This window comes from Lissotriton vulgaris, chromosome 12, assembly GCF_964263255.1.
Source record: "Lissotriton vulgaris chromosome 12, aLisVul1.2, whole genome shotgun sequence".
Classification (NCBI taxonomy): Eukaryota; Metazoa; Chordata; class Amphibia; order Caudata; family Salamandridae; genus Lissotriton; species Lissotriton vulgaris.
Window position 1 is genome coordinate 657328111 of NC_141700.1, and position 15445 is coordinate 657343555.

Sequence of the window (15445 nt, forward strand, 5' to 3'; positions counted from 1 at the left end):
GCTCCTGAGGTCATCCAATATGGCCAACTAGACCTTTCGGCAGACTGCATGAACATTCCTAAGGAGGCCAAGAGACCCTCCACTAGAAAGTCTTATGCTTTCAAGTGGAAGAGATTTTTCATTTGGTACCTTAACAATTCTCTTGATCCTATCCACGGTCAGGAGCAGGCGATTCTACCCTACCTATTACATTTGGCAAGGCCAGGCCTGAAGTACCCCTCCATCAGGGTTCACTTAGCGGCAATCACAGCTGATAGGAAGTCGCCTTCTCAGACCTCATTCTTCCTTATGCCTGTGGTCCAAGATTTCTTGGAGGGGCTTAAAGTTTTTCCACCAGTGAGGTCCCCCTCCCCTCCCCCGGAGCTTAACATCGTACTCACTAAATTGATGGGTGCTCCCTTCAAGCCTATCCATAAGGCTTCTTTGCAGCACTTGACCTGGAAAGCTGCCTTTTTGGTGGCTATCTCCTCTGCCCGTAGGGTTAGCGAAATCCAGGCCCTGTGTTGTAGGGAACCTTACACAGTGTTTCATGCCAAAAGGGTGGTACTGAGGACACAACCAAGCTTCCTGCCCAAGATAGTCTCAGACTTTCATATTAATCAGTCTATCACCTTGTCTACTTTTTTTCCACAACCTACCACTCCCCCGGAGAGGTCTTTACACTCTCTAGATCTCCGGAGGGTTCTGAAATTTTACCTGGCAAAAACCCTGCCACTTAAGTAGTCTGACCTGCTCTTTGTGAATTATGGGTCAACTAATACCGGTCTGTCAGCCTCAAAAAGATCGATTTTCTCGATGGATCGTCTCCTGTATAGCTCTGTCTTACCAATTAGCTAATAAGGCTTTACTTTAAAAAAAAAAAAAAAACGTTATTGTTTTTCAAAAGAATACATAACACTAGAAACTAAATATATCGAGTTGTGGAAACAAATTAGTACATACATAGATCTAATTCGAACAAAAAATAACAGCCTTTAACTTGCGTAATAAATTGAAATTGAAGTCAGTCGAGAGAACACAAGACATTGAATTTATACTCCCAAAAAAAAAAGTGGGAAAAAAGGGGAAAGAAAAAGAGAGAAAGAAAAATGAAAAAGGAGGACCAGGATATCAGAATTAAAGATAACAGATATTTCAAATAATTCAAAGCGAAGCCCACTGCTCTAAAGGGGCCCAGATCTTAGAGGCCAGTTGGCGCCTACTTCTTCCCCTTAGCAAGTACACCGAGGACTCCAAATTATACCAAGCTAGCATCCTAGCTTTCCAATAAAAAAAAGTAGGAGCCTCCGAACTTAACCACTGTGAAGTTATACATAACCGTATCATTGCCATCGCACTAAACAAAAATGCTCGAGTATACCTTGTCCTTTCAATAGCTCCTGGATATTCACAGCCCAATATAATTAACTCTGGGGAGATATTAACCGGAATTTTGAGCACACACATCCCCACGACTCGAACTTGCAGCCAAAAGCAAACAGCACACCCACCCCCCCACCAAACCCTAGGACCACTCCATATCCCCGCCCCCCCCCCCCCATCCAAGCCCACCCCTCACCCCCTTATAGGGCAACAGGACCGAAGTCCATGCGATGGTTTAGGTTGGTTTCCCCCCGTCTCCCCTGAATCCTACCCCCCCCTCCCCTACTAACTCTATCTGAGGGCTAGCCCTGATCACTTAAGCAAAACAGCCTAAATATGAGAAAACTAGAAAAAAGACAGGTATGATCAGATCAGCCCTCAATGTGATACATCACCATCAATAAGTGCCCCCACCCCAAAACACAACATAGTACAGCAATATTAATTAGATAGAGTCCAAAAACGCCTTTGCCTGTATCTCAGAAACAAAATACTTTGGTTGGGCTTGAAAGATTACTTTCACCTGAGAAGGAAAAAGCAGAAAAGCCTGCGGACCCTTAGCCTGGAATATAGTGATTAGCTGGCGAAGCTGCCACCTTCGCTCAACTGTTGCCGGACAAAAATCTAGTCTGACAAAAAATTTGCAGCCCTTCCCCACCCTCTTTCTATCCAGTCTAGCAAGGTCATAGATTTTTCTCGAGCCAGAAAGTTATTTAGAGAAATCAGAATTGCTCGTGACTTGACACCAGAAGCACCAGAGGTACCAGAAATCTGCCTTTTCTTAAATGGGAACCGATGTGCCCGCTGTATTTCCAGCTGCCAATCCCACTGCATGACCTCTGGAAAGACTTCAGTAAATAGTTCCACAACGAACTGTCTAACATCTTGACCTTCCTTGCCTTCCTCGATCCCTAAAACCCTCAGGTTATTTCTTCTAGCCCTATTTTCCAAATTAGTCAGCTTCCATAAAATGTCCTCTAGCTGATCTTTAATTACACTCGCCAGTCCCTTCTGGGCCACCACCGCGTCTTCCAGGATAGAAATACGCTCCTTAGCTTCAACAATCCTGGAAACAATGTCTGAACAAGTTTTCGCGACTCTGCGAATTGAGTTTTGCATTCTGCAACAAGCCCCCTGCGTACGTGCACTCTCCTGTCACGTCTCCTCCCGATGGGCCCTAATAGTTTGATAGATTATGGATAAAGGTAATTTCCTCCGGAGGGTCTGGTAGGGGACCTGTGGTAGTAGCAAAGTCGTCTGCACTCCTTAGGACGAGCTGTCCTGGCGTTAGTAGAGAAGAGCCAGAATTGTTACTATATGTTGCCTGCCCGCAAGCTTTGGGCTCAATAACCTTACGGACTGTACTAGCATCCCCAAATGCAGCCTCGTCTTTGGATGCCTCACTCAAACGCCAATCACCAGACTCGCTGTCATAGTCCGACCATTCTAGCTCTGCCCCGTCGTCCACTGAGGAGACAGAGTTATCTGACATCGTATAAAACTTGTCCGTAGCTTCAGTTCCCTTGGACTCCTTTGAGTCAGCAGTGTCTTCTGTTGAAGAATCCAATAGAACAGCCTGCAGTTTATGATTTACTTCAGGGTGGGAGGGAGTTTGGGTGTTCAATTGAACTACTGATCCCAGAATGCATTGTTCGAGAGTAACCGAACCAGCATAGCTCCCATTGCTCCTTGTTAGCGGCAGGGATGTCCCCAGAAGACCAACTGTGCATTACCGCCAGTCACAGAGGCATCACTCGTGCTGGAGAGACTTGGCAGGATCGCTAAATCGGTTATCGATGAATTCAAAGGGGTAGTCCCCATACTGCTGTCCTCGTCATGACTGGGAGCCGAGACTGGGGCTGGTAGTAGTGAGCATACAGGTACTCCCTCCCCCTCCTTCACAAGACTGTGTTTAATGACTTTCAATGAATCAGCCAGCTTCTCTCCCACTCCGTTACCACTGACCTCGGGGGCACTTTCCCTTTCAAAGACCGCAGATGGAACAGCTCCGGGACAGTCCGCTTGCCTTTCAAAGAAACCGCAGAAACAGGCTTTGGAGTGCCGACAGGCACCGCGACTTTCTCCGCCCCCCCCCGGCTGGCAGCTGGCGGCTCCTTTCCATCGGAATCACCGGGAGCGGCAACGCATGTGATACTGCGGGTCTTCGCTGCTGCTGGCGCAGTCTTAGAGGCTGTCTTCGGGCCATATCAGGAGCAGAGCAAAATGTGAGGTCAATCCACCCGAGGGAGCGGGAGCAGGAGCCGGAGGCGGAGCGCACCCAGACCCAGAGCGACTTGGCAGTAAGTCTTGCTTGCAACTGACTAAGTCTGTGGATCATGGCCATCCAACTATGCAGCAATAAGTCACCTGATCATTGGCTGGCCAGAAGTCAAGTCAGCATACTGCATACAGCAAACACCACAGCAATCGTTTGGGCAAGAGGAACGGAGGAGTCAACATAAAAGACTATAGAGGAGGAATTCACCAGGGGAGCACTGACACCAGCCTACTCAGCCAATCACGCGGCCGCCATCTTGCCCTATAGAAATTTGAAAGCCTACGCTAGCTAATAAGGCTTTACAGGGTAGACCTCATGCACACTCTACTAGAGGGAAAGCTTCTACTACGGCTCTCCTTCGTAATATTCCAATCTCTGAGATTTGTAAAGCGGCTACATGGCGTTCAGTACATACCTTTACCCGTCATTATTGCCTAGATTCAGATGATCAGGCCGATGCCCAAGTGGGACAGGCCTCTTTGAGGAATTTATTTGCATAACTGCATTTTAAATGTGATGTTGATTTATGTTACTATATACTTATTTGCTCGTCCGCGAGACTTTGGGAATGGGCTTGCTAATCTATTCATAGTTTGACTATTGATGAGTATCCCCTGGATGAGAAAGATTAGTTACTTGCCTGTAATCCTAGTTCTCATCCAGGGGTATACTCCTCAATGTCATAAGCTCCCACCCACCTCCCCGGACGAGCATTATCGTAAAGTTATGAGATGTTAGTATATGGATCTACTCAGGTGTTCTCTTCCAGGGGATACTCATTAATAGTCATAAGCACTGAATAGTCTCCGCCCATGCGCGGGAACCCGGAACACATAACAAAATACATATATATGTGTAAATATATAAAAATAGTACATAGTACTAAACAAATTACATGTCTCAAATATGACAGAAGACTTCACCTGAGGCACTGCCATCGTAATGTTGAATTTGCTAGCCCCACGACACAAAACCTCATTGAATGTTCCTAAATCATCCACAGGCGAAACCCTGGAGGGTGGCATTGATGAAATCGTGGGCGAATAGTCTCTGTAAGAAGACCTCATTGGAGAGGAAGAAGCAGGAGATCTATGCCTTCTCTCAGGGGTAGCAGACCGATGCCTACTGCGCTCCCTAGAACGTGAACGCCTCTTCACTGGAGATCTAGATCTTCTTGGAGACCCACCAGCCGGTGGTCTCAAAGCCTCCATAGTAAGTGGTCTTAGATCAGGCATTGGTTGCATCTTCCAATGACGGATGCTTTCTAGCCATCTTGGAGACATGTGCACAGGTGGTGTTCTACGCACCGGAGAGCCCTCCAGGGAAACTTGCACAATTTGTATTCCCATGGAAGAGGAAGAAGAAGATGAGGACGAACTCTGAATAGAATGTGGAGATCCAGAAGCTGGAGTCCGCACCTCTCTGGGAACCAACTGCCTTTTTCTTGACGTTGACTTCCTAGACGTCGAGCCAGAATGCGCCACCACAGAAGAATCTTGGTGCGAAGAGGCTCTGACCACTGAAGACCTGTCCACAGATGCCCTGGACTGCAGGTCTTGTGCCGTAGACCTTAGAGGGTCATCCAAAGGCCTTGACGCCGACTCAGACCTCGACAAAGACCTATGAGAGGTCCGAGAGGCTGATCTGGAATGTCTCGACGCCGACCGTGAGACAGGTGGCGGAGACCTCGACGTCGACTTCCTCGACGTCGAACGTTTTCTCGACGTCGACAGGACCTTTTCAAGCTTCGAGCCCGAAGCATGCCTCGACGTCGACTTTTGATCATCTCCTTTTTTCAGGTCTCGACGTCGTACCTTCATCTCTCGACGTTGATCTCAATTTTTCTCTCGACGTCGACCGCACTCTTTCCTTCGATGTCAAACGCCCTACTTTTGACGTCGTCTTCACAGCAACCGACACCAGATGTCTCGACGTGATCTCGACGTTGACCAGCTTCTCCACGGCGACCTTGATCTCCGCTTCGACGCCGACTTACGCCTCACCGGCGATGTCTTCGACGTCAATGCAGTTTTCTCTGGTCTCGACGTCTATCTAGATTTCAACGCCAAAATCATTTTCTTCGACGTCGACGCTTCCTGATGTAGTTTTTTCTTGCTTTTACCTTCAGGAGAAGCAGATCTTCAACGTTTTGTCTGAGAAGGCCTTCCAGATGACAACACACTTTTTGCCCCCTTCTCACGACGTCCTTCTCTCTCCAGAAGCCCCAAAAACCGAATCTTTTCTCTTTCCTTCAAAGTTCTGTTGGAAAGCTTGAGGCAATGATAACCTTTTTCGACATCATGTGCGAAAGGTAGACAAACCACACAAACAGAGTGAGGATCTGTTTTAGTCATCTTCTTCTCACAGGAAGGACAATTAGAGAATAAAGGTGGCATAACTGACTAAAAAATCTCTGCAGATTTAGTCAGAAAAGGTAGAAAAACACCACCAATAGCAAATACTGTAAAAAAAGACCAAATTCTGACTGGAAACAGTCAAATTCAGCCGAGCTCAAGTTCCAGGTTCCTCACAGAACAAGCCGGAAAAAGGAACTGGCCTAACTGTCACCTGTGGGGCAAGATGGGAACAGAGTTCCTCTGGAGGCCTTAAAGGCAAAGTGCTCAGATTCTCTGAGGCCTTAAAGGTGAGGTGTCAGTCTGATTTTCTGTACAGGGATAGTATTTCTTTATGCAGCCTTCTTAGGCTAATTGCCTTTTATTACAGATTCTTTGATGAAAATAAAAGGTTGTGTTGTTTATGGAATGCATTTTAGGCTCGTGCCTGTTTATTGCATAGTTTATATAGTTTATTTTCATACTGCAGAAAGTATGTAATGATGGCTTTATTAGCCTATGGGTTATGGTTGGGCTGCATATTATTGGTTTATACAAGTATATGTGTATAATTTGTTTAGTACTATGTATTATTTTTATATATTTACACATATATATGTATTTTGTTATGTGTTTCGGGTTCCCGCTCATGGGCGGAGATTATTCAGTGCTTATGACTTTGAGTATACCCCTGGAAGAGAACTAGGATTACAGGTAAGTAACTAATCCTTATGCACCTCCAAAAAGAACTGACACCCAACTGCCACCTGGGGTGCATCATGGGAGCAGGGGGGTCGCCTTCAGGTCTTAAAGGCACGGTACCCCATCTCTAATGCCTTAAAGGCAAGGTGTCAGTCTTTCTTTATTTCTTTATACTCTACTGCAGCCTACAGGCAAATGCCTGCTTAAAGGTTTTTCTATGGCAATAAAGCATTGTTGTATGCAAATGTTTAATGCTCTCTTGCTTCCTTAGGGGTTGGAAGAGTACAGCTGTGTTTATGCATATCCATGTAATTTTCAGCATCTTTGCCACTTTGGAAATATTTTATGCTGCATGTATGTTTTCACATATGCATATATACATGTATATATATGTATTTTCTATATGCTCCGGGATCCCGCACATGGGCGAGGATTATTCATAGATTATGATTTTGATGAGTATACCCCTGGATGTGAACTAGGATTACAGGTAAGTAACTAATCCTTAGTCACTGCCTTCCACATCGGGCAGACCATCACCTTGCCCACCTTCTTTCCTCCTCCGCATCCTTAGAAGGAGGAAGAGCAGCTCCACAGTCTGGACCCAAAACGTGGACATGCCATTTGATGGTGAAACACTTTTTGACAAATATATCGATGGCGCTTTGCAAACCATCAAAACAGACAAGGACACAGCTAAGGCCCTGGGAATGGTGCAATATAAAAAGCCCCCCTTTCGGTGTGCACGTGGCAGAGGATCCTATTCTTTTGGAGGAGGTTATTAGAGATACCAAAGATACCTCTTTTCGACCTTACTACCAGCAGCAACAGCAATACCGGGTACCACTGCAAGCTGCTTATTCCAGACAACCTAGACAGAAGCAGCAAGTTCAACTGAGGGATTCTGTAAGAAAGCAGTGACGACGCCTCGCCGCCTGCCGCTCTTCCCTTGTCTATCTCACTAAAGAAAATTTCATTTTCTCATTGCCTAAATAAATGGCAGAAAATAACAACAGACAAATGGGTCCTAGATATAATAAAATATGGCCATATCGTAGAGTTTACCTCTACGCCGCCACCTCATCCGACTCAAAAAACAATACCACCCCATCTTCAATTGCTAAAGAAGGAGGCTTTGCTAATACTTCAAAAGGGAGCAATAGAATGTGTACCAAGCTTCTACTCCTGGTTTTTCCTGATAAAGAAGAAAAAGTCGGGAGAATGGCATCCCATTCTAGACCTCAGAAAACTTAACAAATACCTGCTGAAGAAATCCTTTCACATGGTAACTCTCCAGTAGATAATGCAGCTTCTGAACCATTCGGATTTTCTAGCAAGCCTGGATTTGGAAGACTCATATTTCCATATCCCTATCCATCCCAAGCATCGAAAATTTCTAAGTTTCTCTGAGGCAGCAGCACATTATCAATTCAAGGTGCTTCCCTTCGGCCTTCGTTCAGCTCCACAAGATTTCACCAAGTGCCTAGCTCCCATGGCAACATACCTAAGATTGAAAGGCCTACACATCTTTTGTGAAGCCCCTCTTGAAGAAGCCAAATCTCGACCCAACCGAATTGGGTAATTACCGCCCCATCTCCCTTCTGCCCATAGTGAGCAAAACGGCTGAAAAATTTGTCAACAAGCAGCTCTCAATTCATTTTGAAAATAATAACCTCCTTCACCCTTCCCAAACGGGCTTTCGCCCAGGTCAGGGCACGGAGACAGCCATAATGGCTGTCGTCGAAGAAACGCGCAAAATCTTGGACTCAGGAGGATCAGTGGCAGTGATCCTCCTGGATCTAAGCGTGGCGTTCGACACCGTGAACCATCACATCCTGATCCATAGGCTAATGGCTTTAGGTATCTCAGGGCTGGCTCTAGCCTGGCTGGAATCCTTCCTCCACAACTGATCCTTCCAAATTTGGGAGGGATCCTCTAAATCTCACTCCACTCCCGTATCCTGTGACGTTCCCCAGGGCTCTTCTTTGAGCCCCACCCTTTTTAATGCCTACATGTCTCCCCTTCAGGAAATAGTGTCCCCTCATGGAATCAAACTAGTGACGTATGCGGACGACACACAGCTTGTAGTATCCCTTAACCAACCTGACCGTTCCCCCAACAATCTCTACTCATGCCTGTGTGACATTTCTCGCTGGATGGACTGCTCCAACCTCAGGCTCAACGCCGAGAAAACAGATTATGGTACTGGGTAACCCAGCCTACTTTAATCCAAGCTCTCTGTGGCCTTCCTGTATGGGTCCAGCTCCGACCCCTAAACCTGCTATTAAAAGCCTGGGCTTATGGTTAGACCAAGATCTTTCCTTCACAACCCAAGCTAGGAAATCTGCCGGAGCATGCTACGGTATCCTCAGGACCACCCGCAAAATCCTACCTTTGCTTCCTCTCAATACTAGGAAACTCATCATCCAGAGTCTTTTAATATCCAGACTCGACTACGGCAATGCCCTTTATCTTGGCGCCCCAAAGAGAGTAATTGCCAAACTTCAGAGCGTACAGAACTCGGCAGCTCGGCTGCTAACAGGCACTACTCGTAGGAGCTCGGCAAAACCAGCCCTAAGGCTTCTCCACTGGCTCCCGGTGCAGGAGCGGGTTAATTTCAAAGCGCTCTGTCTGACCCATAAAATCCTCCACAACAAAGGCCCACCCATTCTCAAACATCTTATCAGACACCATGTTACTAAAAGAAACCTGCGCTCCGCTCATCTCCATCTGGCATATGTACCGAAGATCAAAAAGGCCCGCTCGGGAAGCCGTCTTTTCTCTTTTATCGCTCCCAAACTGTGGAACTCCCTTCCCCTTACCCTCCGAGCGGAACCCAACCATCTCACGTTCCGCAAGGGGCTGAAAACTTGGCTCTTTCCCTGATTTCTTTTCTCCTCTGCCACTACCTCTGTCATTAGCGCTGGGGCGCTCACGGGCAGCCATGCGCTCTATAAATCCCTATTTCATTTCTTTTCATCTTCTCATATCTCGATAATTGGTTGGTAAAAGCTCCTTCTCTTCATCAAGCTTCAGAAGCCATCTCCTTCTGCCTACAGCTCTTCCGCTCTAGAGCTGGCAGTCAATCTTCAAAAATCTATTATAGCTCCTTCTCATCTGATAACGTTTCTAGGAGCAACATTCGTACTCTCCAAAACAAGGCAGTCTTATCAACAGAAAGACTGAAAGCCATCCTATCTCTGGCTCACCATCTATACAAAAGAGAGTTTGCTTCTGTTAGTCTCCTCAAATCCTTTCTCGGAATGATGTCTTCCCCCATTCTCATGGTACCTCATGCTCGTCTAAGGATGGGACCATTTCAGGAGCAGTTGGACATCCAATGGTTCCAAGTAATGGGATCATTCGACAACATCATTCGGATAACTCTGATCATGAAAGACTAACTTCTTTGGTGGCAGTCTCCCAGCAATCTCTCTCTGGGACTATCATTCCTTTCTCCTCTTCCAGTTTGTTCTGACATCAGATGCTTCTTTGGAGAGCAGGGGAGTGCGTCAGGGAAAATTCGAAGTTTGAACAACATTCAAAGTTAGAAAAGGTAGTGGGATCCACACAAAGCCCACCACCCTGAATTCACCTGGGTTTCTAGGTCTCAGAAATGCCCAGGGTTTAGAGGGTTCCATGGTTGTTGGCTAACCCAGAGCTTGAATAGAGTAGCTACTCATTATTACAAGTGAGAGGAAATTCGTATTTATCCCTCTCTGCCATGCTTTCTGTGCTTTAGGATAAAACTATGCCCAAAAGTATCCAAACTTCCTTTAGTTTGCCCTGAGGATGCTCCAGGTCCCATCCGTACTGCCCCACTCCCCTAAGGTCGTCCCGGATCCCCACAGAACCCCCCCCCCCCACCACGGTCTCCCTCTGAGTGGGCCTTTCTTCCTTTTCAGGCTACCTGAACCACAGCCTTGGACTCCAACAACACACGCTACTGAGCGTGTCTCAATCACCTTTGGGACCTCCTTTCAACCCTGATAGTAAGTCATCCCCCTTAGTGAGTGGATCCTTGCTGGGTATTATGCCCTTGGGCAGTCGCCAAGCAGGTATCTTCTTGGGAGGTATGACTGGAAAAAGAACATTGCCACTTCAGTTCAGTTAACTTTGAAGGACTTAACACATTAGCTTAGACAAAATCTGTTCCTCGATAACCTAAAATTCACTACTACTGTGTATAGGTATTTAGATTGAGTCAATCAATGTCAGTGTGATGGAATACAAGGAGCTTGGATGATCATGAGATCTTGAGAAATTTCTCGGGGAATAAGATCTTTGACCAACTTCTCAATCGGCGCAACTGGGCCAACACTTTATATTCTGGTATTTCTGTAAAGCGACGATGCAAGGGTCTCAAATGGTTTTTCCAGTGTTCTTGCTTAATTCCTATATGTGCAAAATCCCTGTCATAATGATTACACAGGCTTTTAAATTGCACCGGCTGTCCTTCAAAATCAAAAGAACATTGTTCCAGTTCTTCTATATGGCTTAAAAATTCAGGGAATTTCTCATGCAATTTCCCCATTTAGTCTTTCAGCTATGTCGCTGATACCACCTACATCTGCTGCATCTCGTTAGTTGCTGTTAAGCAAATGTCAAACAGTAGTGATTGTGTTTTCATCGGTTCCTGGGTCTGGAAAACACTTAAAAGCCAATGAAGACTTGCTAGGCTCAGATTAAGTGTTGGGGCCCCAACTAGACATATTAAGGCTGCTGTGATCGTCTACAAAGTTATCTAATAGCTACTTGCAAGTTATTCCATTGCCTCGTTTATTTAACCAGGCATTTTTCAGTTCCTATTATCCGTGGAATTTCCACTGCAGATTGGATTCCTTAACCACGCAAGTAAAAACCCCTAACCATGCAAGTAAAAACCCCTAACTATTTGTGTTTATATTTGTATATATTTATATTGGCGCAAGACATCATTCTTAACCGTTTTTGTTTCACCAGTGTTAATCTCTTTTGTAGTAGAAAAGCATGTAACTCTGGGGACTAGGGAAATCTGACCTTGTGTACCACAGAAAGAGGGGTTACACCAATGTTGTGTATGCTACTTGTTATAAACACACCTTACTCCAGTATTGGAACTTTCATGGATTCACATGCTTGAATCCTTCCCCGTCATTGAGATGGGAGTCAGGACTCGCGCACGACGACTGGGAATGATTCAAGCATGGAAATCTATGAAAGATTTCAATTGTGGAGAACTACAGTTACAGGTAAGTAACTTATTTCTTACCCTTCCTTCATCTGCAGTCTTTTGACACTTTTAGCCTCCTTGTTATCCTAAACTGTGTCTGCCATAAAATAGAGCAAAACTCACATGGGTACAAAATGCAGCTACATATAGTTTGATTTTAAAAGGAGGTACTAGAAGGAAATGCAGATTAATATCTTGGTCTCTGTAATAAATTTGACATTTAATAATTACCTTTTAGGTGTTTGGCGTCCCTACCCTCCCATGTTTTGAAAAACGACTATGTCAGAACATTCTTCAGCACTTCCTCTCCTATCCAACATCACCAAAGCCTGAGTGAGTGCCCAAAAATAATAATTGCACTATGTGTTCAATAATATAATACATTTTGTTATTAAATTAGTTTAAAGTAAATATCTCTATATTTTCAGGTGCTGGCACTAATTCCCATCCTAAATTGAACACTCTAGTGGGTGCAGCTGTAAGGTGAGACAGATGTGCCTTTTCTTTTCACTTGGTGTGCAAGCACACCAAAGTGGAATATTCACTTGTTTGCAGATGTGTAAATTAACATTTCATTATAAACAGTGATTGCAAGAGTTCATTTTCCATGGCACATCTACATTGTTTTGTTTTGTGGTAACCTGTATGCTCCTTAACCAATAGAAAGGCAATTTTATTCACTTCATTGCCAGTCTTTGTTCCTATCGTGGCTAGTACAGGAAGCTCTGCATTTTAGGCCTCCAGCACCTCTGACCTGCAACTAAAGCAAGACTCTGTGCTTCGGATGAGTTACTCAAGGGTCCAGCTTCTTGAATGTAATCCTCAGCCTCTAAGCAGGATGACCATCACTGGACGGATTTTCTGTGTTGCTCACACCTTCCCTTCCCATGTTGTATTAAACTTCTTGAAACTTTCTTGCTACCTAATCATAAAGCAGAAATAAGACTTTATGCAGTATTGAATTTTTCATAGATTTACATGCTTCAATCCTTCCCCGTCATCGTGATGGGAGTCCCCTGGTATATTTATGAAACCATGCAATGATGGGTATAGACTAGAAAAGGTCTAGGCCTCTTTAGTTTAATAACCTATCACAGTAATTTTAAAGAAGAAACCAAACTTTAAGCTTTGACCAATCAGAATGGACCACCCTCTTGAAGACTCCTCTGAGAAGCTCCAGTGCGTCAGATTGTGCAAACAAGGATAGACTTGTTGAGATGTGTCCGAAAATTATAGTTACAAAAAAATGTATTCTTCACCCCAGAAATGACTCCGACACCTGAGGACAAAGTTGTCTATTTTCAGACCAAGACGATTTGATTGGACATGTCTAGAAACCTCGAGGGCTCTACAGTCCTTGGAATTGTCCAAATAGACCATTAACACCAACACATGCCTGGAGACAGCGGGAGTAACACAACAACGGGGATATAGCAATTTCAAAAGGAAATCAAAAACTGTCCCCCAGACTCCATGTGACGCTGTCGATGTCTTCAGTGAAGTCGTTCTCATGGACTTACAAAATTTGACAAAACCATCAAATCTATATGAGAAAAAAAGCAAAAACATTTCAAGGAAATAATGGGAGGCCATTGCAGCACTCAAAAAATTATCCCAACATAAAAATAAAACCCTCAGACAAGGAAGGAAATATTGTTGTCTTTAACAAAGAACACTACCAGAAGGAAGCAATGCGATAACTGATGGACAAGGAATGTTATGAAGTCATCAAGAGGGCGGAATACTTGATGTGCATAACAGAATATCAGATCCTTTTGGAAGGTTGGAGAGAGGAAGGGATGATAAATCGAGAAGAATTTTTGTTTCTCCACTGTGAAAATACTGTTCTCCCAACCTTCTACCACGTTCCCAAAATACATAAGGACTCAATGAACCCCCCGGGAGACCAATTGTATCCTCAATCAGCAGTCGCCTAGAGAATACCTCAATCTTCATTGATTCATTTCTGGCGCCTCTAGTAAGAGATCTGTCGTCATATGTAAGAGACACTCAAGATTTCTTAAGATTGATGGAGAATATTGTCTGGGAACCAGATATGCTTTTAATAACACTAGACATTAGCAGTCTTTATACGTGTATCAATCATCAAGATGGCATATCAGCTGTAAAATGGTTTCTGAACAAAAGACCCATACAATTTCACAAGCATAGTGAAATGTTACTATGTATGATCAGATTTTGCATGAATAATATCTTTTTATTTGCAGGAAAACTGTTTAGACAGACACGCGGGACCGCCATGGGAACGTGCTTCGCCCCCAGCTATGCAAATGTTTTCGTTGGCTGGTGGGAGAAGCACGTGGCCTGGGGGAACTCCATGATCATTGGATGGATAACCTAATGATGTGGGCTAGCTATATAGACAACCTCTTTGTTGTTTGGCACGGCGACCGAGCCTCGGCTGAGGAATAGGTTGCCGCGCTGAACAGCAATCAGATGAATTTGAGATTCACTAGTCATATAAGTGAGACATCAGTGAACTATTTGGACTTAGAAGTCTTCGTTGCCAACAACACTCTGCAGACCTAACTCTATAGGAAACCCACAGCGGGTAACGCAGTGTTACACTTAGCTAGCTATCATCCTAAGAGCCTCATACGAAATATTCCATTTGGGGAACTCCTCTGCCTGAAATGTAATTGCTCGGGCGAAGAAGATTTCAAACAAGCAGGAAAAAGAGGCAATAGAGAGATTCAGGGAAAGAGGCTATTCAAATGCCATCTTAAAAGGAGCTGCAGACAGAGTAGATAAGGTTGACCGGAAACAGCTACTGATAGCTAAGACCAAAGACCCTAATACGAAGGAAGGACCAGTAAGAATGATTACTAGTTTCAATGCCCAATCAGGAAAACTGGTCCATATCTTTAAAAAAGATTGGCATATCTTAAAAACTGATAATGTTCTTAAGAACCATCTACCTGAACGTCCTGCTAGTGCTGGACGTCCCTAAGTATGAGCCAATTGCACACAGACTAAATTCCCTCCACTGGCTCCCAATTGACAAAAGAGTGAAGTTTAAATCTGTCTGCCTGGCCCATAAGGCTCTTCATGGATGTGGCTCTCAGTTTCTAAAAACTCATCTTAAACTGTACGAGCCTTCCAGTACTCTTAGATCTAGCCAAGCCAAATTGATTCAGGTCCCAAAACAGACTGGCCAGATGGGGAGGAAGTAGCTTTGTGTTGCGTACAGCCAAGGCCTGGAACCTTCTCCCAATTTCTATCAAAAATAGTCCATCACTGCTCTCTTTCAGGAAAGAAGTGAAAACATGGCTTTTCACTGCCATCTAGATCTTAGTCCTGTGGTATCCCGAGTCTCTTTGAATCTACCCAGCGCCAAGACGCCCATGGGCAATCGCGCGCTTTATAAATTTTATAAATCAAATCAAATCAAATCTGCCATCACTTATAAACGATGCCAATCGTTAGGTGATCATTTAGTGCAAAGTCATTATGACGTCTCACCTAAGCCCCAGAACAAGATGAACATACAAGGTTTTTTTCCGTGCCTTCAATGTAAAGCTTGCAAATGTATCAGCA

The 15445-nt window shown here is 44.6% G+C and overlaps 1 protein-coding gene across 2 annotated transcripts in view; it reads left to right on the forward strand.

Annotated features, from left to right (window-relative positions):
- Positions 1–15445, forward strand: part of ZCCHC14 (zinc finger CCHC-type containing 14) — a 749748-nt gene that overhangs the window by 225847 nt on the left and 508456 nt on the right. The window contains exons 6-7 of one of the 2 annotated variants that reach the window (XM_086945829.1): positions 12126–12220; positions 12295–12370. In XM_086945829.1, the coding sequence (XP_086801955.1) occupies positions 12126–12220; positions 12295–12370 (171 nt within the window). The remainder of the gene's footprint in view (positions 1–12125; positions 12221–12294; positions 12371–15445) is intronic. The other variant, XM_086945830.1, reaches the window with a different exon arrangement.